At 46.1% G+C, this 27,083-nt stretch overlaps 1 protein-coding gene across 1 annotated transcript in view; it reads right to left on the bottom strand.

Annotated features, from left to right (window-relative positions):
* PAPPA (pappalysin 1) overlaps positions 1 to 27,083 on the bottom strand; it is a 237,473-nt gene that overhangs the window by 64,332 nt on the left and 146,058 nt on the right. The window contains exon 10 of the mRNA XM_069474586.1: positions 26,808 to 27,001. Coding sequence (XP_069330687.1) covers positions 26,808 to 27,001 — 194 coding nt within the window. The remainder of the gene's footprint in view (positions 1 to 26,807; positions 27,002 to 27,083) is intronic.

The raw sequence follows: 27,083 nt of genomic DNA, 5'->3' as shown, positions 1-27,083 counted from the left end.
ACACTTGGCTCAGTGTGGGCCCTGGCCAAAGTGGAAGCTGAGTTCATAGACATCAACATGGAGCTACCACAAAATCATAACACTGAGTGAAAAAAAGAAATCAAGTGCAAATGGATGGGTATATTATGATGCCATTTATAAAAAGTATACAGAGCAAAACTACAAATTGTTCAGAGATCCATAGGAATTAAAAATGCAGTAGAAAAGCATACATCAAATTCAGCGTAACAGTTGCTTCTGGGGATCAAGGAAAGGGAATGGTACTTGGGGTTAAGAACAAATGAGATTTCATCCTTCTTTGCAGAGTGTTATTTCTTTTATAGAGAGAGGCTTGAAGCAAACATGACAAAATTTACATAGTTGTCAATTTCAGGTAGTGCATACAACTGGTATATAATACATACATACCTGGAATACACAATTGTTTTGATTTACATCATTGCATATAATTTTATGAATTTTTTTAAAAACTCCAAAAAAACTGGCTTAGAGAGTCATTAAAAATAATCAGAATCAATGTCCCTAACAACGTATTCCATTATTCCTAACAATACGCTCCATACGGTGGGCTTCAATAAACTGGATTGGGTTTGAATCTCCTGGCAGCCAACCCTTCTCACTCTTGGTATCACCAGAGGTTCCTTGCTGACAATCCCATCTATACTCCATGCTATATTCCATGCTGGGAATCCCATCTATAAATATGCTAAAACTCAAATACCCCTCTCTCCACCACTTCTTGGGATGACCCTGGCTTCTGGGAGCTCTCGGAAAACATCAAGTCTGAGTTCTCTTTATAGTAGTGAGACACTAATCAAAGTCCAGCCAGAACACATGGCTGCATCATGATCTATAATTGCAAGCATTCATGATTTCACTTTTAAATAAACCTTTTTTTGGAGTAATTGTATATTTATAGTAAAGTTGCAAAGATAATACAGAGAGCTTCATATACCCTCCACCTGGTTTCCCTTTGTGTTAACATCTTCCTCAGTTCATCTTTAAAACCTCAAATAGAAGAGATAAGTTTCTTAAGCAACTTTGGAGAGCCACAAAATGTCACTCAGGAAGTAGTGCTGTAGTGGAAAGCTGGCTTTGGATTGAGGAGATCTGCTCCACGCTCACTCAAAATTCGATGTGTAGTTGTGGATGAGGTATCTCATCTTTTCGGACCTCAGTTTATCTTGCATATTTGAAGGTTGGATTAGTTGTAGGTTTTCATGGATTCTTAGGGTTTCGTGGAGATGTCAGCCTGGAGGTCAGGATGTGGAGAAGGTCTGCTTAGTCCCCACTCTACCATTTCAACTGGAGCATCTCCACTCATCTGTTTCGTATATCGAGCTGCCTGATAATATTTCATTTAAGAAAAGAGCTTCACTGCTTTAAAAACATAGAAAAGTACTGAAAGGCATTAATTACCAAATTAACGGAATTTCTGGGAATACAACATTAGTTCTTTAAATACCATAGGTAACTTCTTAAGGACAATAAAGGTACCAGGAAATCAGCTAGCCCATTGTCTAGGAAGTAGGCAATGGCTTCAGTTATTCAAATCTCTAGAAGCCTAATACAGAGGAGACTAGGGGTAGAACATAGTCACTTTAATGTGCTGGAAGACGTTTTCAAGTTTATTTATTTTTCGCAAAAACAACTGGGACGGGGCTTAGGCAGATCTGCCAGTGGATTGTGTTACACTTTACAACAGTGTGAGACTTTGCATAAACTATCCATGGCATTTGAAATCCAGGCCAGCAATTCGACATGTATCATTTTGGAATTCTTTCCCCTTGTGTTCCTCGCTGCCTGTCTCCCAGCAGAGCGTGGTGGATCACATCTATCCGTGCTAGGCTGGGGGTCTCATCGGTGCATCTAAAGCATTCATGGTCAGAGAAGTCTCCGACATGAACAAAGCCCTCTTATTGCTTAAGTATGATTTCCTCTTATCTTGTCAGCTCTATCAGTGCTAGACAGGGTTTTAGCGGAACATGCTGCTGTGATTTTATTCTTCTGTTTTCCTATTTAGTTTTGTGTTTGTTTCAGGCTGGCTGCTATCCTGACCAGGGACAGTCAAAGCAGATCAGAGAGGAATGAACAAATCCAGCTGAACCTTTGCCCAAAGCCCTAGTTGATCTTAAAGTCATCTGTGTTCCTGGGGAGGTGGAGGGAGGCTAGAAAGGAAAGGAGAAGCAAACCCTCCCAAGCCTCCTGCTTTTATAGACATTGGATGAATTTGCTCATTCAGCAGCCATTTACTGAGAGCATACGGCACGCCAGGCTCCAGAGCACCGACAGCAAAAGAGCCTGGCCCAAGACACAGGTTGGCTGCTAAGCACACAGGTGTGACCCGGAGGTGACTGATTCTATGGGGATGCTCTGTTTTCATCCACCCACTTTTTCGCACTTCCAAAAAAACAAAACCCAACTGCACAAAGCATTGCTGGGCGATGTAGATTTTACTGAACATTTTGTGAGGGGACATGTAGGAGAGTTACATCACACACCCCAGTAGACTCTTAGGCTCTCCCTACTATCACTCCAAGTTCCTCTTCACTCATCATCTCCTCTCCTCCAGTTTCCCCAGTGTCACTGGCTGCAGAGACATCCCCAATCTCTCAACCTCCTACCCCCAAGTCTCTCAAGTCTCCTGCAGAGCCGTACTGTTCTCTCCTGATCTCCACCCCAATTCCTCCTAATGATGCTGAGTCTCTCCCCAGCCATCCATCCCCAGAGATGTCAGGGGGGTGAACGCAGTAACCTCCCTTTCTGTCTCTGTCACACTGGTATGAATAAGACCTGCTCCCTCCTTTCACACATCAAGCACGCTCCAGAAACACTAGGGGAAGGAGGAAATGAGTAGTTACTAATCAACAGGCATAGGTTTCACTTAAGCAAGATGAATAAGTTCTAGAGATCTTACAGCATTATGTCTGCAGTTCATAGTAATGTACTGCATACTTTGAAACTTGTAAAGAGGGTAGATCTCGTGTTGTGTTCTTACCACAATAAAATGATTTTTTAAATGCAAGCATTACTTTGAAAGACTAAAATATCACTATTCACTGAATGAAGGAAGACATTAATAAATAAGTGATCAGGTGAAGGGATTAAAAAAGAAATTCATATAGCGTTGCTGGTTTAAGAGAGGATATGGCTGGGCTGACAAGCACCCTCCCCTAGGTCCTCTCAGCGTTGGAGGAGGGATTACAGACTCTTGCTGATTAATTTACGGACAGAGAACTCGCACCCATTTATAGACAATCAATTTACCTTTGGACAGTCTTTTCTAACAGAGGGAGAGATGTCTGCTTATACTTTCTCCTACTCTTTCCTATAAGTAGCAATGCCTATATGCTTTCTTATTTTAGAGTTGTAGAGTTAGAGGGCACTTGAATAGGTTATCTGCTGAGGCCATTCCCTTGCAGTGGTCAAGGGAGGGGAGGTGTCTTGCACAATAACGCACACCCACTTAAAGGCAATATTGCTATGCAAATGCAAAGGTTTCTGTCTCCCAGAATTAGAGCACTTTTCTCATTTATGTTCTGAACCTTCGTGAGCCTACCTTTGCTATGTAGAACCATCCCCAGTGAGATTTCTTGCTCTTTCCCCCAGAAATCATGACAAAAAGAACAGATAGCAATCCTACTGCCCTCTCTCTTCTCAGGAACCTCAGCGCCAGGTCTGTTAGGGAGGCTGAGCAGGTTACTGCTTCTCATCCTCATCTTGGCACCTGCAGGAACCACGGGGCAAGTGACCACTTTCCACTTGGCTTGAAGGAGACCTCTCATCTTTAGCAGAATCCCATAGACTCTCCATCACATTCAGAGAAATATGTGTTTACTTCAAATACCACTCATGGGAAATGGAAGAGCTGGACTAATTCCAGCTGCGGTGCCTGTTAGCTGGACATTTCTCGGACCCTGGGATTCCCCCCGTGGGGAATGCAGTGGCTGTGCTGAATGGCCTCGATGCATCCCCAGAGCCTAAGGACCCCACAGGAATAATATCCACTAAGGGTCTCACAGTCACAGTATCATCTAACCATGACAATCAATCCCTGAGATTGATGTCACTTGTTTTTCTGTTGAGGAAAATGAGGCACAGAGGTCCTGAACAACTCCTTCAAGGTCACAGAACCAGTTGTACATCCCAATTGGGATCTGGACTCTGATCCCTCTGATTCCATATTCCCGTGTACTCAACTGCAAAGCAACAATTGTTGCTTGGGCGTGGCTGAAACCTCGGCTTCCTCTGAAGGAGAAGAGGGCACCAATGACCACTCTCTGCCTCCACTCCCTCCACACCCATTCCCGGCTCCAAATGGTCCCCATGATTCCCCAAAGTGAGAAATGAGCCATATCACCCTGTTCTTGTCCACCCCTCCAGGCTGCCTATGGTGCGCAAGATGGAAAGTTCCCTTGACACAGCTTAGAGAGGCCTTTGGGAGCTGGTTTCGGCCACTTGCACCAACTTCCTTGCTGGCAACCCTCCCTCCCTACACAGCAGCCTGGCATCCACACAGCGATGCTTCCTTCTCACTGGACAACCTTCTCCCAAGTGTCGTGGACTCCCCCTCCCCAATGCTGGTGCCCTGACATCCCCCCACCGCCCTTGCCTGCCCATTTTGTGAAACACTACACACACTTCAAAGCCAGTCTCAAATATCACCCCTACTCTGAAAGCTTTTACTCACTGCCCAGGCAGAATTAATTGCTCTCTTATACGTCCATATAGTTCCTTATATATACCTCTGTTACAGCACTTGTCAAGTTAGATTATGGTTGTTTAGAGTCTAGTCTTATCCCTTTAAACTCTAAAGATTTCCAAGGTGAGAACCATGTTTTATTTATCCTCAAATAAATCCAAGCAGATTTCCCAGCACATAGGACATAAAAGCTGCCCAGTGGACAACAGCAGCAGCAGCAGCGACGTATATCAAGTGCCTATTCTAGGCAGGGCACTGTTTTAAGTACTTGGCATGTAGCAAATCATGCAATGCTCACAACTCTGTAAGGCAGGTATTATTATTATTATACCTATTTTATGGGTGAGGAAATTGAGGCCCAGTCATTTAATCTCACACAACTAGTTAGTGGTAGAACCAAAATTCAAATCCAGGCATGAATTCAGCCCACACTCTGAACCATAGATGTTAACTTTAAAAGGGCCTGCCTGCCTGTGTATCTCTCATCTGTTATGAGAATCTAACGAGGGAACGGATATATTTGTGCCAGGTGAGTCTTAAATCCCAGCCACATGGAAGAGGGACTCGGGATTTTGCCTCGTTGCCTTCTCCTGGGGCTCCTGAAATAGAAGCTGCTTCCATGGACCACAACAGGCCTTTGCAGGTCTGCGTTGGAGGGGAGTGATGTGGTACAAAGAGCCCTGGATTGCCAATGCTCCAAGGTCCTCAGGCAGAGGGACCTGCCTCCTAGAACTGACTCAATTGCTCACTTTCTCTGACACCCACCCTTCCCGGTTACAGAAAGACAGAGTAAGATGAATTCATCTCCAAAGGGCTTTTCAGTCCTGACATTCTGCCAGCTTTTGCTTTTCAGCTTCTTCCAAGTGAACGCTGCAGAAGAGAATGTTGACTCTGCAGTGAAGTGTGAAACAAGCAAAGAAACAAACAAAACCACAGGGCATCCAGGTGAAAGCCCTGTCGACCCCTGAGACGAAAGAGCTGGGGAAGTTCTTCATCCAGAGCTTTGACATCATTGGATGTCTAAGCGAGAAGGATCTGACAAATCCTTATTCCAACCATCACATTCGATAGATGGAGAGAGAGAGCCCATTGGAGAGGGGAGAGGCTGGCTTGAAGACATGCAGTAAGCTCCTCTGCGACAGGGCAGGATGTCTGGCAGTCACTGGGGGTGCCAGGTCTGCGGAAACAGAGGGCTCTGTGGCTCCAGGACCTGGGGACTCTCGGTCCACTCTGCGCTGCCAGCCGCTCCAGCCAGCACCCGCCTCCAAAGCCCCCTCCTTTGCAGAAGACTGCTTTCAATTAGAGGAGTTAACGATGTCTTGCTTTCAAAGGGTTTTTAAAATCCAGTTTATCTTCCACCCACACACGATGTACACAAAGGCAGGGAGACGGAGGGAGAACAGGGGGAGCGAGGGCTCTGGTATTTTCCCACACAGGGGACATGCCATGAGGTTTCTATTGAATTTCGATTTTACAGATTTACATGCCCTTTTGTCAATCACGGGAGGGAGGAAGTGCTCGTCAAACCTCCAGTCCATCCTCTTCAATTTCCTTTTTCCACCCAAAGGGACCTGCCAGTGGGCCTCATGGAAAAAGAGGAAAAGGAGTAGGGAGGGTGAGGGTGGGGATGCACACTGACAATAACAATGCACGCAGATGCACACACGTGCACGCACACACACATACACACACGCAGAGCCAGGCGGTGTTTCCCAACATTTCTCCTTCGGCCACATTTTAACCTCAGGCTTGCAGTTCCAATGCCAAGTTATTTCCCCAAGAATTGCAAGGGTGTAAGAGGGGCAGGAGTTGATTCCTTGATATAAACCACCAGGATGGGGGGGGCGGGTCTGAGGACTGCAGGAGGGAACGCCTGCTGGGGGCGCAGCCTAGCAGCCTAAAAGGCCCCAGGAAACCTGGACGTAGAGTGGCCCCGGTGAAATAAAACCACCTCCATAAACAGGGCTTTGCTGTTCCTCGCAGATCGAGTTGCTCCCCCTCAGTGTCCCCTGGGGAAGGGAAGGGTATCCACTCTTAAAAACGGTCTACCCATATGGGGTGCTGCTCCCTTCACTTTCATAGTAACCCTGAGGAACAAGTATTTTTGTCCCCATCTGAGAGATAAGCACTCTGAGGTTTGGGAAAGCACTGGTCAGCCTGCCAAGGCTTAGGAGTTAAACCCAAGCTGGTCCGACTCAAAGTCTGTTCTCTTCTTGCCCCATGGCTTGACCTTCCAGTAACTCTTGGTCCATACCCTTTGTGTAATACACTAGCATTGTGGTTTCTGTCCATCTGTCTCTACACAGATGAGCTTCAAGGACAGTGCCTGTGCCTGATTGACCCTCCTTTTCCTCAGGGTCTAATGCAGGTCACTGGGCTGGGCTCATCGAATGTTCCCTGTGTGGAACTGACGTGGCTTTTCCAAGGCTATGCACACAGTTTGTTGATGATGCATTTGATCTAGAAGCCCAGGTCTCCAAGGCCTAGACCAACGAGCAGAGATGACAATAATAATCACGTGCCACAGGGAAGGCACCAGGATACCCAGGATTCATTCCTGAGCCGCCAGAGTCCACAACCTCAGGCCCAGGTAAAGCTGATATCAATAAATGCGATGATGGCCATGATAACTGGTATTCATAATGATTGCTCTAATTAGTATAATGCACTCCAGAGCCCTTTTCAATCCATTATTTCATTTAATCCTTAAAACCACCCTGTGAGAAAGGTATGAGTATTACCCCTATTTCCCAAGTAAGAAATCAAGGCTGACATCTAACAGGAAGTACAACGGCTCTTGAGCCCACTGGCCAGTTGAGGCAAACATGTAACATGAGTGCTACCATTTCCTAATCTGCTGCCCGGACAGACATCATTAATCAAACAGTGCATCCCTGAGCATAGGCCTCTAAATCCATCTCAACAAAACACTGGGGAGCCACTCAAAATTGGTCCTAGGCAAGAAACCTTATTTGCAATCCTTGACCTTGGTCCTTAGCTCATTGAGGGCAAGAATGTGGTCTTGCCTGTTACATCTCTAGTATTAAGAGCAGAGGAAGCTCCAAATTAGACACTAGGCAAATATTTGTCGAATCAAAGAAAAGTGAACTAATAACAATAACACTTTACTTACCTCAACTCAGTTAATTCATATACCAAACAAATGCAACTCACATGTTCCAACTCCAGGTCCAGGGCCTCTCCCAGTGCCTGCAGAGTACTGTAGACCTCTCCTACCTGGCTGGGTTCTTCTCTCCATTCCTACTCCCTGCTCCCCTCCCATGCCTCTAATTCCAGACTGAACACAGATGACTTTAAGGGAAACCGAGGGTTAATGGACACACACACACACACACACACACACAACCATGCCCTCCTCCAACCTCCTTTTTACACACTTAATGTCAATGGCAAAAAAGGAGTTGGGGGAGCCAGGCTTTCTTTTACCGACCATTAGAAACAATTATCACTTTCCCCAGGCCTCCAGAGCAGCTTTCTCCTTTGATGCCCGCCTTAAAGAGATAGAGGGGAGGGGGAGGGGGAGGGGCGGATTGACTTTCTTTCAATTTGAGGATTTATTATTTGGCATGGACTGACCAGCAAGCAAAGGAGCATTTCCTGTGTGCAGGACCCGTATGCGGAGCAGAGATGCCTCCCTCTTCCCTACCAGCGTCCTGGAAATAGCAGCAGATCTCAGGGCCTCCACCCAGGAGAAGCTTCCAGATAAGATAACTTGGTGTTGGCCCTGCAGCCTTGGGGTGGCTCAGCTCTGGACTGATTAGCACTTCATTGCCCCCAGGACCTGTCGGGATCTAATACTTTCCAGGCCTGAACCTCTCAAGGCAAGTCTGAAATCCTGTGATTTGGGGTGTAAACCTCTGTCCCTGGGATGCAGAACCTGTGGCTTTCTAGATCCTTAAGTGCAGCCTTTAGATTGAATCCAAATTTTATGAACAAATAAAGTGGGTCTGGGTCTCATCCCTGTCTGTGTTACTTTAAGTCTATCTCCCCTCCCCAGTCCATTACACAGATGGGAAGACTGAGACCCACACAGTGTAGACGGTGAACATAATGAGCATGGTGATAACGGCAGTGATGGTGAGGAACGTCAGATGCTTTCACCCCCACTAACACCATCCTTAAGTCACTATCAAGGGGAGACTCGCATCACCTGCGCTCTCAGATGGAGTGAGGCAATGATCCCAGTAGCAGCGGCGGTTGTAATGAAAACAATGATGCTAGTCACCAATTTATATATTAAAATAATGGTGCTACTCACCAATTTATATCGCATGAAATGTTAATTCTCACTGCCCCAAGCCATGCGGTTGGCATTATCTCCCCATCCTGCAGGCAGGGGAGCCACGCACCGGGCTGAGCCCATTCCCGGACGCCCGTTTGGAGGAGGCAGCAGCGGGCAGGGGGCTCGGGCTCCTCCAGCTAGTAAATCCTCTAACAAGGGAGAGTGATTAGTGTCGGATGTGGCGGTCGGCTTTTGTGCTGCTGACAACTGCTGCCATTAAAGGCCTGGCCGGCTCGTTTCACACGGGCCCTCCACAGGCCTGCTCCTGTCCCCCTGATTATGCCATTCACCAGTCACCCAGGACCGCCTCTGAACTCCTGACCCAGCGGTGAAAGACTTGGGATCTCATTACTAATCTCTTAAGCCACCTAGTCCTCCAAAATACATCCATTTAAGTTGGAGGCCAAGGCTTTGGGGGTGGGAGGCGGGGAGAGGGAAAGTCTGGCACGGAGACTTCTCATGACACGGCCGTTTTCCCTCTCTGAAGAGGGCGGCTCGAGCCCCGGGGGCAGCTGGCCTGACTGTCCGGCCCCGAGCACGGCAGGCCTTGCTGAGGGTCGGTGGCTGGCCCTGGGGACCGGGAGGCTCTCGGATGGGAAGGGGAAGGACATCTGGGCCCACCTGTTTGTAATTTCAGGGGTACGGGTGGGGGATGAGGCCTGTGTTTGTTTTAATTATTATTGTTGTTGTTGAAAAGGGAGGAAAAAAACGAGCAGAAACTGCTAACATCTGGAGGCCGCCATCCAGCTTACGTAATCTCCTGCAGCAGAGGAGGAACACGGGACCCCCAGCCAGATGGTCTGTGGGTGACCGCATGGCACGTGTGCTGCTACGGGAGCAAGATGCTGACGGGGCTAACAGAGTGGGACGCGAAACCTTCCTTAGATTCTTGGGGTGAGAGGCAGAGGATCGGGGCTCCCGGAAATCTGTTTTCTTTCGGGGAAATCCATTTTTTCTCCAGCTGAAGCTCAAATGTTTCTCTTGTCTCCCTCCTTCATTCATTCACTCACTCACTCAACAAACGTTTACTTAGCACTTGTTACGTGTTAGGTTCTTTATCCCATGGTCTACATAGGAAAACGGATCCCAGAGGGGGAGAAAAAAGCAATAAAGATAAAAATCCCTTTTCCTAAGTGGCCGCCAGACCCATGAAGGTGGGAGGGAGAAGAATTTAGCCAACAGATACTCGTAAAAAAATGTGGCAGGTTCTGCGTTCGAGCTTTGTGTGCGCTGGGGGAGGAGTGTGGAGAAGGAAGTGGCTGAGGCCATCTAGGCCTGAAGGCCAGGTCTGAAATGCAAAATCTTAATGTCAAGTGGGCTCTGGAGAGCAGGGACTGGAGAAGAAAAGGCCAGAAAAGGGGAAAAACTGGGCCACAGCTGAGCCATGACAACCCAGTTTCCCAGATGATGTCAATAGCAGAGGCGTGAAGGACAAAGTTCGAGATGCTGAATCTTGCTGCAAACACAGTTCTGAGCACATCATTTAAAACAAAAACAAAAAAATACTAACTTGTTTTCAAATTTTTTTTACATTTTCACTTAAAGCAATTAATGAAATTTCATAAATTCTAGATCAGAATATAAAACCAGCATAGACTCTGGATTCAGATCAAGAGGGCACTATTAGCTTCAACCAGAATATACACTTAACTCTAGACAGGAACACAGAGCTACCGCCAGCAGTAGGTGAGAATTCTGAGGCATTGCCAACTCCTGATAAGAATCCTGAAACCAAGTGAATTTTATTTCAGAGCTCAGAGACGTTGTCAATTCTAGAGCTACTGTGGAGCACGAAAACACCTCCAGGTTCTAGACTGGAATACCAAGACACCATAATTCTAGAACAGGAGCTAGCAATGCTGTCTGCTCTGTAGCCCAACACCCCAAAATTTCTTTGAGATTGAGACACTGAAGGCCAAAAACACAAATCCAGTTAGCTTTAATCCAAATTCATTCTCTACTGGCTCTAGAGTGGAATTCGGAAACACAGCCAACTCTGGAGCAAAGCACTAAAACATAAAAATCTCTACAACTAGAATTTGAATCCAGGACTGTCTCAGAGTCACTCAGACTAAAGGAGACTGTCTTGAAAATCCTCCAGATCTCTTCTTGGCCTTTCTCTGGGAGCCCCTGGACGTTCATGGGTTAATCAGGAAAGTGGTGACCATATCCAAGCTCGGGGCTTGGTCACTGTAACCCTTGGTAAGCAGCGGTTGAGCAGTGGTTAATGGCAGCTTGACCACACTGGCCTATTCAAGAAAGATCAGAGGAGTGATTTTTCACTTAAAAACATCTGTGTCTTGAAAGAACAAGACTTTCTCAAGTTCATAAAACTAGGAGTTTCCAGGTTGTTGTGTGTGTTCCCTCCCGTCTCCCCCTTCCTCCTGTTCTCCAGCTTTTCAAATTAAGATCTGTGTGTTCCGAACTGTGTCCAAGATGAAGTACGAGTCACATTACCTGCGGGGAACCCACTAGATGACAAGAAGACCACGCAGAGTGCATTGTCCCTGCACCCTGCTTCGCACTGCAGACCTCAGGACTCCCCAGGCCCCTCCTGCAGCCCTGGTGGGCAATGGCTGGAAACCATTGTGTGATTGGCTCTCTTCTCTTTGCTTTTGAAGAGGAGGCAACACTCTTGTCTGGGATGCCTCAGTCTTGATATTTCCTAGGAAGAGGCTCTAAAGGATGTGATGCAATGACTTACGCCATGAGCAATAGGATAGGAGCTGCTTATGCTTTTAACGGTGTCCTGCCAGCCTTCCAGCTCAAATGAGGACTCTCCTTATTGAAGACAAAGGTGGCATTTCACTCTGGCCTTCCCCTCCGGATTTCAGTGGCTGTGATGTGCAAACTAGGGGGCTTTGTCCACCAGGTGTCCAGTGGACACTGTTGACTTATGTGTCCACCACCCCATCAGCAGAATTCTCTGGGACAAGGACCTTCCAGAGTGATGTTTTCCCCCAGCGGCGGGCTTGGCCAGGGAAGCACACATCTGCACAGAAGCAGGGTGTTGAAGCAGCTGTCTGAGATACAGTCCCTGGAGATCTGGGATCCACAATGTGAACTTCTCAACAGCCCCTGCACCTGTCACATGCCTGAAACTTCCCTTGCACAGTGGAAGTCATATATATCTTAAAGTCAGAGGAATGTGGGTTCTCCGACAGCATGACCTTGAACCCTTCCCTTAGTCTACATTCCTCCACTGCAGAATGAGGTCATGGTATCTACCTTGGAGGGTTGCGGTGGGGATTAAGAGCTCTTGCACAAGCAAATATTTAGACACACCCCACACACTGAAAACACAATTACATTTTCCTTCTACATCACTTCCAGCTTCTTTCTTGCTGGATTTAGAGAGAGACAGTCCTGGATTCAAATTCTAGACTTCCCTGTTCCAACCCTGGGCCGCCTGTAGAAATTGGGTTAAGCGACCTAACCTTTATAAGTCTCAATTTGCTCCTCTGTAAACCAGTGAATATTATCGTAGCTACCTCCTAGGGGGGTCAGCAGGTTTAAATGTGTGAAAACAGTGCAGAGTTCTTGACATAGAGTGATCAACCTGATGGCTAAGCCATTCACATTGCTCCCACCATTACCATCAATTATGATTATTTATGTTATTATTATTACTGTCATTGTCAGTGTGGAGTCATTCCTTGTCCTCTCTCTTAATTCTGTCTTCCTTCTTCCCTTTTCTCTCCACCGCTCCTTCCTCCCTTCCTGTGCTGGGCATCTCACCCACCGGGAGACCTCTCTGAAGGTGAACCACACTGTCCAGCCAGAAAGGCAGCCCTTCAGGTTTCCATCCCTCTCTGCAGGGGGCTAATCACAGGGACATCCCTTTCCTGCCATATCCCGGGGCCCAGCCTCAAAGCTGTTTCCTACTTTTCACCCAGAGCTGTTAGCAGAACAAAGAGATTTATTCATAAATATTTACCATGAGCCCACTATATGCCAGGCCCTGTTCCTGACGCTGGAACACACAGTGGTGAGCACACAAAAGCAGTAGCAACGAAAACCCTTCTCACTGTACAGCTAACGGTTGGATGTGGGGGTGGATTATGGAGACGCAGAGGGACAGAAAGGACACCGGGCTGGGGTTCAGGGTGGGTTCTCAGGACATCTTCTTCCCCCAACTCACACAGTGGCACTGGCCTCATTTACAATGTGAAGGGATGAACCAGGGGATTTCGGAAGGCCCTGTCTAGTCTGGTCACCTATGGTACTGACAGGAGACTGTACCCTGGCATCATTTATAGGCACACTCATAGACACTGATTTGTATATTTAATCCAATCGTAAAGGAGATATCACAGTACAGATACTGTTTCCAACAGCATCATCTAATGAATCCATAAACACTTCCCGAGTATTCTCTACATAGTAGGTCCTATGCTAAGCACCTGAAATACCTAGGTATAAGGTGGGGCCATAGCCTCAGCTGCTCACAGGTCATTTGGTATGAAAAGCTGCAGACACAGTAATGCACACGAAATGTCAGGCCCATTAATACATTAGCCTGGCTGTGTTATCTCTGAAACGAGATCAGGAAGGCCCTCCTACCTCCTCTTCCACCTCAGCCATGGGGTTCTCAAAGCTCGTCTACTTCTTCAGCCAGACTCCAGCACCAGGAGGTCCTGGATCCATTTGTGCATATTTGTTTTCCAGGGAGAAATGGACTCAGCGAAGCCCATGAGGTGCCCCTGCTAGGAGGCACGCTTCCGTGCCAGGGAGGTCTGGACTCATTGTTAATGACCAGACGTGTTAGGAACAACAGAAGAGCAAAACTCCTCGTGGGCTGAGCTTGCCAGGGGAGGGGTATAGAAGAGGCACCACTTGAGCCAGACCCTGTAGGGTAGTTAAGCCTTAAAGAGGTAGAGGAGCAAACGATGGTGTTTCCAGGTAGGGAGAAAAGGAAACCCTAAGGCATGTTTGGAAATTGCTAGTCAGCCCCTTCTGCCTAGACCATGACCCTGAGGCAATGGGCTGTGAAGCAAAGTGGGTACAGATGGGACAAGGCCCAGCCTGCTGACACTTTGGGATCTTATAGGCCACGAGGAACAATACAGAAACCTTCACAGGTCAGAGATCCCTGAGACCAATATTTCTTGTGAATGATGGAGAACAGACTCCAAAGGCAAAAGTCCTCCAATGAGAATTTATGTAGAATTAAAAGATTTAAGACATTGAATTACAAAACGATTAGTATATCATATCTCACTCCAGGAAAGAGAAAAATGTCATTAAAAAGAGTCTTTGGAAAGGCGGTGTGGTGTAGTTAAAAACTACATGTGCCTTGGAGCCAGAAAGAACTGGATGTGCTTCCTGTTCTGCCAGTTAAAATAGGGGCCCTTTGTGAACCTTTGCTTCCCCGTCTGTGAAATGGACACGCAGTCCCCACCACACAGGGGGGTTATAAGGATTTAATGCAGTGACTGAACTGAATGAATTTAGGCAGCACTCTTTCCCAAGCACCGCCCCGGGCGCTTTGTGTATTCTATCTTATGGAATCCTCACAATCTTTACTTAGTTATTGTATTTTACAGACGAGGAGACTCAGGGCCAGAGAGGTTAAGTAATTGGCCCCAGACCTCATCGCAAGTGGCAGCACCTGCTCTGTCCACCAGGGCAGCCCACTGTCCCCACGTGGGTACTTAAATTTTAATGAGTTAAAATAAAAAATTCAGTTTCTCAGTTTCAGGAGCTACACTTCCAGGGCTCAACATCATAGGTGGCTAGAGGCTACCGGAGAGGACATGCAGGTGTAGAACATTTCCATCATCACAGAAAGTTCTAGTGGGCCGGTGGTCTGGAGCCTGGGCTCTCACCACTGACACAATCCTGCCTTCTCTGGAGCATAAACTCCCGACCAGAGCGCCCTGGTACATGTCAGTTGCTTTCCTCCCTCGCACTGCACTGAATTGATGTTCTCCCCCTGGATCCTGGCTGCCAGGCAGCCGCACTGCACCCTTGGGCATCACCCAGGGAACGTCCACATTCTTGAGCGCGGTATCTTGCCAGCAGACCAGATCTCTCCTAAACCTACGCCTCCCCCAGGGGCCTCTCTCTCAGGAAGGAGAGAAATGCAGACATCAGCCCAGTGTCTCCTTTTACCCCCTGCACATATAGGTCCAGTTTGAGAAAAGGTCCCAGGTGGGCAGAGTCCCAGGGAAGTCTTTGTTGGACCTCGCTGGCACGGAAGCGTGCTTCTTAGCACGGGCACCTCTCACGGGCCTCACTGAGTCCATTTCTCCCTGGAAAACGAACATGCACAAATGGATCCAGGACCTCCTGTGCTGGAATCTGGCTGCCAGAATCAGGTAGGGTTTGAGAAGCCCAAGGCTGGGGTGGAAGAGGAGGTAGGAGGCCCTTTCTGATCTTGTTTTATAGATAACACATCAAGGCTAATTGATTAAAGATGGAGAGAGACAGAGACTGGGAAGTAAGGGGCTTGAAAAACAAACAAAAACAAATAAACACATACACAAAAACAAAATCCCGTGCACAGCCAAACCCCAACTCCCCTCGAAACCCCATCCTTTGGGCCTGGCTTGAGAAAGTTTACTTTTAGACTTAGAGAAATGAGCATGTGGTTTTGGGGACAGAATTCAATACCGCCGAAGCACGGGCTCAGCGAGCTTGACTGGCTGTTGCTTCCCAAGCGCATGACAGCCCCAGAGAGTGAGCGCTGTTTACATTTTTTACATGTTTCTTGGGTACAGAACATGAAACTAAATTACACAGCAAAGACCATGCTGGCTGAACGCTGCTGACCCCACTTAAAAGAAAACAATAATAAAAAAGAAAAACGGAAAGAAAAGAAAATGCAAGACAATAATGGAAAATGGTCTTAAAAGAGCCTGAGCCAATGGCAGGGATAGAAGGAAGCTTTCTGGCCCTGAAGCTACAATTAAGAGGACGCAGAGAATAAAGGCAAAGACATGGAGGTGGGTGGGCTTGGAGGAAGAGGGGAGACAAAGTCTAAGAAATCTTCCTAGATGGGCTGGGGAAAAGGTAGACAGGGTTATGCCTGAGCTCCATGGAGAACCAGCAGAAGCAGCCCCAAACCACAAAGCCTTGCCTGTTCCTGGGCTTCAAGTCAAGAGGTAACTGGCAAGTGAGAAAGGAGGGCTCGCTATTCAAACGAGGCCCTCACTGTTCCACGTGGCACTTTCTCTGATCAATCAGTACATGTTTGCTGTATGCCTACAAATACTAGACCCACGCTCTCATTGCTTTCCTCTCTTACAAACTTTTGTTGCTCCTGCAGACTCAATTTACTTGGGGATAATGTGCTTTCGTTGGGACGTGAACTGACATGAGCGGATGTCTAGTAAGAGGCAGGCATGTCCTGTACACTTTATGCAGGCTAAGCTCACTGGGCCCTGATGACAAGCCCCATTATATGACAGCAGGCCCATTATAAAGATGAGGAAAACTGAGGCTCAGAAAAGTGAAGTCATTTGCCAGGCATCACACAGCTCAGAAGGAATAGGACTGAATTCAGATCTTCCTGGCTATAAAGCTTATGCTTCCTCTGTGAAACAATGTGGCCACACTGCAGTTTTTAAAATTTCCCCTATATGCCCAATGGAAAAGAAAAATTTTCATACATAACCTCCCCCTTCACTCAGTCTCACCCTTTCTCCCCAAAGTACAGTCCTCTGCGTTAACTCCATTTGTCCATGGATCACAGCACTTTGCCAACATCTGTCTTTTCTTATCAAAAGAACCTATTTTGGTGTCTTCTTTCCTCCATGGGACGCTACATACTGCTTGAGGGTAGTGGTTGCATTGTTTGTCTCAATGTCAACCCATTGCTGAAAACGATGCTTTGGACACAGTAAGTAGGCTCATAAGATTCCATCAGTTTTGAGTCTGAATGCAAGCATCATTTTATAACAGATGAGAGGTTCAGGGAAGTTGTTTAATCAAAGTCCAATCTTAATTAAGTACAGTAAGACCAAGAGACTCTCAGAGTCTCTCTCAGCTTAGATTTCTGTGCCCAAAGGACTACTCTCTTAAAAAAAATCCACATGTTGTTCCTAATTGGATTTGTTCCTCAGTTGCCAAAACGTCACAGGCAGACAGAAGTGTTTCTTGACAAATCTGTCAGTAGCTACCAGAAGGAAAACCACATTTCTGGATCAACTGTCTCATCTGTGACAAGCACCTGCCATACAGCTCTTACTGCTCCTATTTTACAGATAAAAAAAAATTGAGCGGCGGCAAAGAGAACTGACTTCCCAAAGTTGCACAGCTAGTAAGTGGTGGATCCTAGAAACCAGATTGATTTGATCCAACATCTCATTTATTTCCTTTAAAACTCCCATCACTCAAAGTTTTTCAGACTGCATCCCAGGACTCATCACAGTGTCTGGAGTTTTGTAGGTTTGAATAAATATTGAAAGGCTGAAGGAGTGAAAGATGGAGAGAAGAGAGGACCAGGAGGAGAATCTGGTAAATTCCTTTGTTGGGATCCTATAAGGTTCAGTAGATTTAAAGTCTCTCCCAGCCCGAGGTCTCCATGACAAGTTTCGGGGTGATTATACCAACCAGTTCAGGGGGCTCCTTTTTGACGCATGCTCTGATTTTACTTTTCCGGATGGATTTTTGGGTGCCCCACATCAATGGGACAGGATGAAATAGACCATGGTACTTTCTGTTCTGTCTCCTTAGATGACTTGCACATGTGTTCTTGAAAAATTATTCAGAAACCACCAGGGGCAAGCAGATCCCTCGGGTATTTGGGAAAACTGCTTGGAATCTTCTCCAACATTTCAGCGTGTTCCCTTTGCCTCTCCTCCTTCCACCATCGGCAGAGCTGTCCCATTTCACGAATGAGAAGAGTCGAATGCTTTGGTGAAGGCGAAGGCAGGCAGGGCAGGCAGGGAAGGGACAGACAGCCCTCAGAAGTGACTTTAGCACCAGGTGTTGGGTACAGATTTCCTCCTGCTCTTTGCAAACAATGTCATCTAAATAGCATTGGGGAGATTGCTTATCAATGCATCGTTTTCAGGTGAGGCTGTTTGAATATGAGACCAGTAGCCTGGTGTAAGAATAGAAAATAGAAGAAAAAGTGCCATTGGCAAGGCTGTTCAGCAACCTGAGCTCCGGTTTCTTCATTTTCAGAGAGGGAGAGTAAGACTTCTCAGTAGGGTTGCTGTGAAATATTTACGTCATTAAATATGAAATGTCCGATGTTGAATCAAAAGTGTAGTTTATTATATCCCAAACAAGAAGCAGTACAATTAATCTAAGTATGCACCTAAACTATTGACACAATTTTGCCATCTTAACAGTAGCTTGCTTATGCCAGCAGCAATGAAGCCTGGAGAGTGAGTGGTGATGAAATCGCAAAAGACGTTTTCCACAGCTTGTTGAGAATTGAGTATTTTTCCTTGCAAGAAGTGGTGCAAAGCCTGGAAGAAGTGGCAGTCAGTTGGTGCAAGGTCTGGTGAATACAGTGGATGACAGAGAGTTTCCAAGTCCAGCCTTTGTAGTTTGAGCAGCATTGTTTGTGCAACATGTGGTGGAGTGTTGTCCTGCAAGAGGATTGGCCTGTCTCTATTGACCAATTTCGGCTGCTTAATCATAAGCATTCTCATCATTTCATCTAACTGACTGCAGTAGACATCCGCTGTAATCAATTGACCAAATTTCATGAAGCTGTAGTGGTTAATATCAGCACTGGACCACCAAATAGACACCATTAGCTTTTTTTTTTTTTTTTAATAACTTTAATTTTTATTTCAGCATTTGTGGGGGTATAAAAGTTTAGGTTACGTATATTGCCCTTGCTCCCCTTCCCGCTCCGAGTCAGAGTTTCAAGTGTGTCCATCCCCTAGACGGTGCATATCACACTCATTATGTATGTATACACCCATCCCCCGCCCCCCACAGCTGCCCAAAACCCGATTAATGTTATTTCTAAATGTGCTTTTAGGTGATGATCAGTGAAACCAATTTGATGGTGAGTACATGTGGTGCTTATGTTTTCATTTTGGGATACTTCACTTAGTAGAATGGGTTCCAGCTCTATCCAGGAACATACAAGAGATGCTATATCACCATTGTTTCTTATAGCTGAGTAGTACTCCATGGTATGTATACATATACCACATTTTATTAATCCGCTCATGTACTGATGGGTACTCATGTACTGTTGTTTCCACATCTTTGCAATTGTGAATTGTGCTGCTATAAACATTAGGGGGAAGATATCTTTTTTATAGAATGTCTTTTGTTCTTTTATAGATGCCCAATAATGGGATTGCTGGATCAAATGGTAGGTCTACTTGTATCTGTATTAGCTTTTTTGATGAATATTTGGTGTTGGACTGTGTTTTGGTACTTCATCTTGATCCAACCATTGTGCCGAAAGCTTGCAATTGCCAAAAAGAATCAATTTTTCATCACACGTAACAATACAGGGTAGAAATTGTTTGCCTTTATGTTGTGACAGCAAAGAAAGGCAAGCTTCCAGACGGCTTCTCTGCCGGCACTCATTTAATTCATGTGGAGCCTGTCTATCCAGCTTCTTTACCATGCCAATTTGTTTCAAATGGTTCGATATTGTTGAAATAGTAACGTCAAACCTTGCTGCTAATTCACACATGGGTTGAGATGGATTTGTTTCCACTACAGCTTTCAGCTCATCATTATCCACCTTGGTGTTAGGTCGCCCACCTGGCTCATTTTCAAGATTAAAATCACCAGAATGAAAGTTCACCACCGATCGACATACTGTGTGTTCATTAGCCACATCCTTCCCAAACACTTCACTGATATTTTGAACAGTCTGAACAGCGTTGGTTCCACGAAGGAACTCATATTCAAAAGTAACACAAATTTTTGACTTATCCAGGGTTTCACAAAAATTGCTCTAAAAAATTTTTTGAAAGATAATCACAAGCCAAACCATGCATTTGAAAGAATGAGGATGTACCTTCACAATCAAAATAAACCAAGAAGTGTCAGCGATATCAACTGTCAAACTTAGTGCTTAAGGAAATCAGACATTTCATACTTACTAAACTAAAAAAATATGCGTGTGATAATTGCTTCAAACTCCGAGTGCAGGGTCTGGCATACAGGAGGTGTGCAGCTAATGTCAGTCCTCTTCTCTCAGTGATCATCTGACCATGGCAGCCCCTGTGTAAAAACTCAGACAGGCTCTTCATTGCCCTCAGGGTAAAGTGAAATTCCAAGTATCTACAGGATGTCTCTGACCACCTTTCCTAGCTCATCTCTCTTGACTTCCACTTTATTTCTTATTGGTCTTTGGTCTTGTTTTGTTTCGTTTTTTTGGACATGCCTTCCCCCTCCTTCATTCTCTCTTTCTCTCAAGCTTTTCCATCCACCCCTGTCCTATCCCTCAGGTTATCCTTCTAGTCATTGAAGCTTAGCAATAATCACTTCCACGGGAAATATCTCCCTGCCCTCCTCTGGGTGCCCCCATCTGAGCACTCCCTACACACTGTGTCTCAAGTGCACATTTAAAGAGTTCTCACCCTTGGATCCAGAGAACCCCGGTGGGTATTTAGTCTCTTGACAGCCGTCAAAAACACACACATCTCGTGATTCTCTTTTACTGGCATTTCAAGGTTTCCTGTGTGCAGCACATGGCTTGTGACAAAACTGTAAATTGAGCAAAGATTCCTCTTCCATCCTATTGTCCTCTTCATGCCTTTCTTCCTTTTTCTCCCATACCCCAACTGTAAAGAGGCATCCATCTCCAAATCTAACAAATCTTTTTTCACTGGCAGGGATTGGCAATTTAAGACACTTCCTACGTTTCTCCCCTTATTTCCACGCACACAGTGTAGAAGACATTCTGCAGAGGAAAATGATCAAATGGATGCCAAAACGCTGGAGATTTAGGCAGCAGCACAGAAAGAGCAGGTTGGCATTTGGGGTATTGGAGAGAGAATGCTCCCCTTTTCTTGGTGTTCCTTAAATGCATACCATGTATGAAAAGGTACAAAAGACACTAGCTCTTCCAGTTTGTTCTCATGCATCAGTCACTACAGCAGGTTTGAACTGCCTGGTCCCATACCTGAGTTTCTATGGTGAACACAGTGACCTGCGTCTTGGTTCTTCCCCTTACAGGGTGAGCAATGAAACAAGTCACTCTGCTTTCGGAGCCTCAGTGCCCTAATCTGTATGTAAAGTGAGAACATTGATTCCTATTTTTGTAGTTGCTTTAGTAGAATTCAAGGAATTTGGTGCAGAGCCTGGAAGAACTTGGTAAACGTTATTTTTAAAATTTGTCTAGGACCTTCTGAAAATAGGCAAAGGACTCTTCTATCCTCCATGCTGGCTCTCATCCCTGCTGGCTGAGTAAGCTGATAGCAGTGTGGTTTCTTTCTCAGGGAAACTCCCCTAGATCTCACACTCTTGGGTCTTCGGCTACTATTTCTAAGTTGGACACGCCCCTCTGATGATACGGCAAGCTCTCGGAGGGCAGCAAAAGAACCAGCACTTCTCTGGAGTTTCTCAAAGTGCCTGCTGCAGTTCTGAGTATGCAGCAAACATTGGCTGACTTGATTAGAGTTAACTCAACAAATGTTGGCTGAGCTTCTATACTGTGTGGTTCACTGCAGGCAGCTCTGGGGTGTGGAGGGGAGTCTAACACGAACAAGACAGGGCATTAACATTTGTATTAATACTACCCAATAAGTGAAAAAAACCTGGCACTGAGTGTTTTCTCTGCGAACTCACTCCCTACCAGGTAGGTGTTATCTACCTTGATCAGGTAGATCTTATCATTCCCACTTTCTACAGGAGGACACTGAGGTTCCCAGAGGAGTAACTTACTCAAGTTTCCCAAGACTAAAAGTTAAGAGGGCAAAGCTCTGTATGATTTCCCCTTAACCTCTCCCTCACATTTCTCAGTGCAAGACTCCTATATATATATATATATATAATATATACATATATATGTATGTATTTGAGACAGAGTGTCACTGTCTCCCCGGCTAGAGTTGCAGGGGCGTCATCTTAGCTCACTGCAACCTCAAACTCCTGGGCTCAAGTGATCCTCCTGTCTCAGCCTCCAAGTAGCTGGAACTACAGGTGCATGCCATCACGCTCAGCTAATTTTTCTATTTTTAGTAGGGACGTGTCTCGCTCTTGCTTGGGCTGGTCTCGAGCTCCTAACCTCAGGCAATTCGCCTGCCTCAGCCTTGCAAAGTTCCAAGATTACAGGCGTGAGCCACCACGCCTGGCCTCCAATATATTTCTGTTTGATCAAATGAATACACAAATGAATACATAAATTGTTATAACACAGGACATACTATGATTTGTATTTTAATAGAGACACAAACTATTATGGATGTGCCAAGGAATAATAGCAACTCAAAGTGAAGCGGCAAACAACTGATACACCCAATAATGGGTTCGTGGACTATAAAGTCAGAGAATCAATTACAACAAAAGGAGAGATGCCCGGGTCTCACCTGCCCTCTAATGCAGAAATCTATTCAATCAGCAGCCTAACCCTAACCCTAACCCTAACTGGAGCACTGCGTGACGGGGAACTTCCTATATCACAAGGCACTCCACTCCACTGCGGAGAGTTCTCATTCTTAGAAAGGTTTTTTTACTTTGGCCCTCAAACGATTGCCCTGGAAATGCTTAGTCTAAGTTTTACCCTCAAAGGATTAACCAAATAAATCGGTTGGTTGACTGAAGGTCTGTAATCCCGAGGAGAATGCTGTGCATTCCAGATAGTATATCCATTTCCTCCTAGGGCCACTGCAAAGGAGGGCGGTGCCTGTTTGGGTAGAAGGAACCGGACTTTGGGGCTTTGGAAGAAATGCTAGGGCTGGGGGCAGAAGGAAGGGATATCTACATCTCACTCTGGCAGCCTTCTGTGTAAAGCATTAGAGAAATGTGAAACATGGAGACCAAATAAGAACAAGGCGAGATCCTTGCAAGCTCTTAAACTAAACCAGGTTCTGAGGTTTCCAGAAGGGAGATAACTTGATTTTTTTCAGTTCATTTCCATTTTTGTTCTGTCTCAGGAACTTCTTGATTCCAGCTGGGCCAGGAAGGTGCATGGCCAAAATATCCAAAGAATGTCTCTTATGATAGGATGTTCAGCCCGATTTGCACAACCAGGAAGTTTTGATACTTCTGATAACGTCTGGATAGGAGACTCAATGTTCAGGGTTAGCTTTGCCCTAACCAAATTTGGGAATCTTGTCTGAGGAGAATGCATGAGAGAGACTGGAAACCATTAGCAGTGGCAGGCTTCTCCAAAACCAAAACTGAATTTTCAATCAATATTCTCAACCTGTACAACACAGCAAGTGTGGCTTCTTCACAGGAGTCACAGAGATCCTGCAGACTTACTGTGCTAGGGCTGCGCCTGCTGATAGAATTCTCACACTTCAGTCTTGCACAGTGACAAGGTCAAAGGCTGGGTCTTCCACTTCTTTGGTTTCTTCCGCAGGCTCTAGCACAGAGCTAGGCACATAACCCCAGTAAACATCTGCATTTATCATTTTTACAGCATCAGGGAAAGGCAGAGAGTGGGACAAAACTGGATTGTAAAGAGGAAATGGGAACGACTTGGTCCTTTCATCATTCCCCAAGTTGACAGAGTGTCCTTGCCAATACCAGGGGTCCCAGAACATGGCCACCTTGGCAGGGAGTAGGAGCAGCTTGAATTCAAAGGTGTGTGCAGTGACTCTGAGTCAGTTCCAGGAGAATTCAAGTACCTCATGGGGTCCGCACAGTGACACTCAACACTGAGATGTATCCATCTAGGACTCTTTCAGTTCCTAGTGATATTTTCCAGGAATCCAGTTACTTCCAGCTTCCTCATGTTCCCAAGCTCCCAATGTCATCTTCCATGAGATTCTCCAAATCCTAAATTCTCCCCTTATGGGCTGTGTGACTTACTGGGGAAGCCACTGTGCTTCTCAGCTTCTCCAAGGTAGATAATAATGCCTACCTTGAAAAATGGCAAAGGGATGGACTATAAGGTGTGTCTATGTGTTCAGCACAGTGGCTATTGGACCGTGATAACTACTAGTTCCTCTTCCATCTGCTTTAGTACTCACTCTCTTGAGCCCACGCTCCTATGGGGCCTATTCATGGATGACTTTGGGGTGTGTGTGTCTGTGTGTGTGTGTGTGAGAGAGAGAGAGAGAGGAAGGAAGAGAGAAAGAGAAAGAGGAGAGTGTATGAGCATGTTGGGGGAAAATGAGGGGCACATGGTACATCTTCCCACCTTATTCCTAAGCCCAATTTCTAAGAGCCTCCCATCTCCGCCTCTCAAGCTATCAACATGTTCACTGGAGGCCCTGACAGGGTGAAAATTAACTATCAGTCTCCTCTAATCACTGTGCAAGGTAATGAAGGGCATGGTTCTACTTCCTCCTCCTTCTCTGTCATCAGAAGGGAGCTACGTTTGCACTTCAGAAATAGCCTTTTGCTTGAATTGTGCAGCCTGTGTGTCTGTGTGTGTGTGAGAGAGTGTGCCTGTGTGTACATGTGCATGCATGTACACCTGTGTGGGGTGGTGAGGGCGTTTGTGTGTGTGAACGACTTCTAGCTATTTGCCTTCAGATGAGGAATTCGGGAGACTTTTGTTCTGCCGCACTGCCTGGCCCTATACTCAGCCTGCACATATGTCCCCTCCCCTGACCCTGTATTCTCCAGTGAGCTGATCTCATTATGGCAAATTTAGTTACAGCTGAAGTCTCCTTGTAACAAAGATTATGTCCAAGCCCAGAGTAATGGAACCTAGTCGATTTCATTAAAATAAAATTGGTTACAATGAATAATTCAATAGGATGATTTTGTTTCCTCATCTCCTCTTTGTAGATCGAAGAGCTAGTATTTATAATGATTTTTTTTTAATTGGATTTTTGTTTAGGAAAAGATAATCACCCATAATTCCTGACAGCCCCCACCTTGCAAGATTGGAATAATTGCCCCACGAAGCCTCTTTTCAAATGCAGAGACTGGAAAATTCTTTCTCTCCTTTTCTCACATTAGTAGCAATAACCTTTGGGTGATTTTTAAGCACAGCTGCTACCTCAACTCTTGTTCCTGTGAGGTTCCGAATGTGTTAACAATTCTCTTGTTTGAATGATGCCTTTTAAAGACTTTTAGAAACTGGGTTCTGTTGCTGGCCTCAGCCCTGTTGTTCTGGAAGCAGGACATGGAAGATGAGGGGACAAAGATGAATAAAACTCAAACCTGTTCCCAAAGAGCTAATAGCCTAATGGGGAGGCCAGACACACAAACAGATACTTAGAGTTCAGCGTGATAAATGCAACCACACAGATGAGTTCATCAAGTACAGAGACGGCACAGGGGAAGGATGAACCCTAGTCACTCATGCATGCATGCATCATTCATTCATTCAACAGGCTGGCCCTACACAGGAGAGGCATCGGGCAATGCCATGTTCCCATTTCTTTCCCCTCTCCTCACAGCATTAAAAAATAAACACAGTGGGCCAGGCACAGTGGGCCAGGCACAGTGGCTCAAGCCCGTGCTCCTATCACTTTGAGAGGCTGAGGCGGGAGGATTGCTTGAGGCCAGGAGTTCGGGACCAGCCTGAGCGAGAGTAAGACCTTGTCTCTACAAAAAATTTCTTCAAAATTAGCCAGGCATATTGGTGTGCATCTGCAGTCCCAGCTACTCGGGAGGCTGAGGCAGGAGAATCACTTGAGCCCAGGAGTTTGAGGTTGCAGTGAGCTACGACGATGCCACTGCACTCTAGCCGAGGTGACAGAGCGAGACCCTGTCTCAAAAAATAAATAAACACAAATGAATAAATAAAGGATCTAATAATGTAAACACAAGAAAAAAAAAAAGGAACCAAGAGATGATCAAATAAATGCTCTTATTAAGGAAGGAGGTGGTGCACTTCACCCAGTGCTTCCTCACTGGGCTCCAGAAAAGGTCTTATCTCTTTCGTCTCGAAGCCAGGCCTACCCCACTGAACCTGCGTCACGGAGGAGATATTAGAGAGGACTGTCTGGGAATAATGGCTCCTGTGCAAGGCCAGGAGGCAGGCGGGTCTCAGAAATGGCCACTAGGCAAGGCGGGCACAAGCACGGAGTCACGTCTCTGGGAAATGGGAGTCTCGGAAGAAGGCAGGTGCTCGCTCGGCAGGATAATTGGAAAGGGGGCTCTGGGGACAGCATGGCCATCCCTAGAATCACACAAGCTCTGGTGGCCCCAAAACTCTCGCTCCCTCAGCTAAGCTGTCAGTCTCCTGGGGAAGAGCCGTGGCACATAAATAGTGCAGTAGGGGACTGAAGAATGAGTCACAGCTTCTTAGAACTGGGAAGATCCTTGGAGATCACCAAACTCACTACTCTCTGTTTTAAGGACAGGGGAAAAAATGGGGCCCAGAGAGACGGGGAAACCAGTCTAGGGCCACATAGCAAATCATGGTAGGGTTGCTGTTAATTCAGGGAGCACACAATTTGGCACCCCCTAAAAAAGTGGGACTTTAAAAATGAATTCATTCTCACCTCCTTGAATTCCAGTGGTATATCCAAAATGGAGTTCTTTCCCCAAATATGAATAATAACAGGTAGGGGACTAAGAGGACAGTGACTACCCCTACTGGGCTCACGTTCCTTGCCCTAACCATTCCGTAGCTAATCCTTTACGCATGGTACTCGTGAGGCCCTAACATTGCATTTGGCGAAAGACATGCTCAAGCGGCCACATCCAATGACACTGCCTTTGGGGTGGGCAGCCCTGAGAAGCACAGCAGAGATTCCGAGTGTCTGTGGGAACCGTTGAGCATGGCTGGGATTTTACCTGGGATGCTGCTGGCTGTCCGATGACGACCCAGCCTGGGCATTGCTGGTCTTGATGGGATACTGACGCGTTGGATGCCCATTGGTCGAGGAAGCCCTGGGGCGTGTAGACACCACAGTCTTTAATGCTAGTTTTTCGTTCAAACTCCTCACATACTCCATCGCCATCGTGGAAATAGCACCGGCTCGGTTCCTCTGCAGGAGATGATGGACAAGGAAGGGGAGAAATTAGATAGACATTTGTTCTTCAGCCTCAGCTTTCATGAGCGACTGTGGA

The sequence above is a fragment of the Eulemur rufifrons genome, chromosome 7, assembly GCF_041146395.1.
Source record: "Eulemur rufifrons isolate Redbay chromosome 7, OSU_ERuf_1, whole genome shotgun sequence".
In the NCBI taxonomy this organism is placed as follows: Eukaryota; Metazoa; Chordata; class Mammalia; order Primates; family Lemuridae; genus Eulemur; species Eulemur rufifrons.
This window is presented reverse-complemented; position numbering and strand designations above follow the sequence as displayed.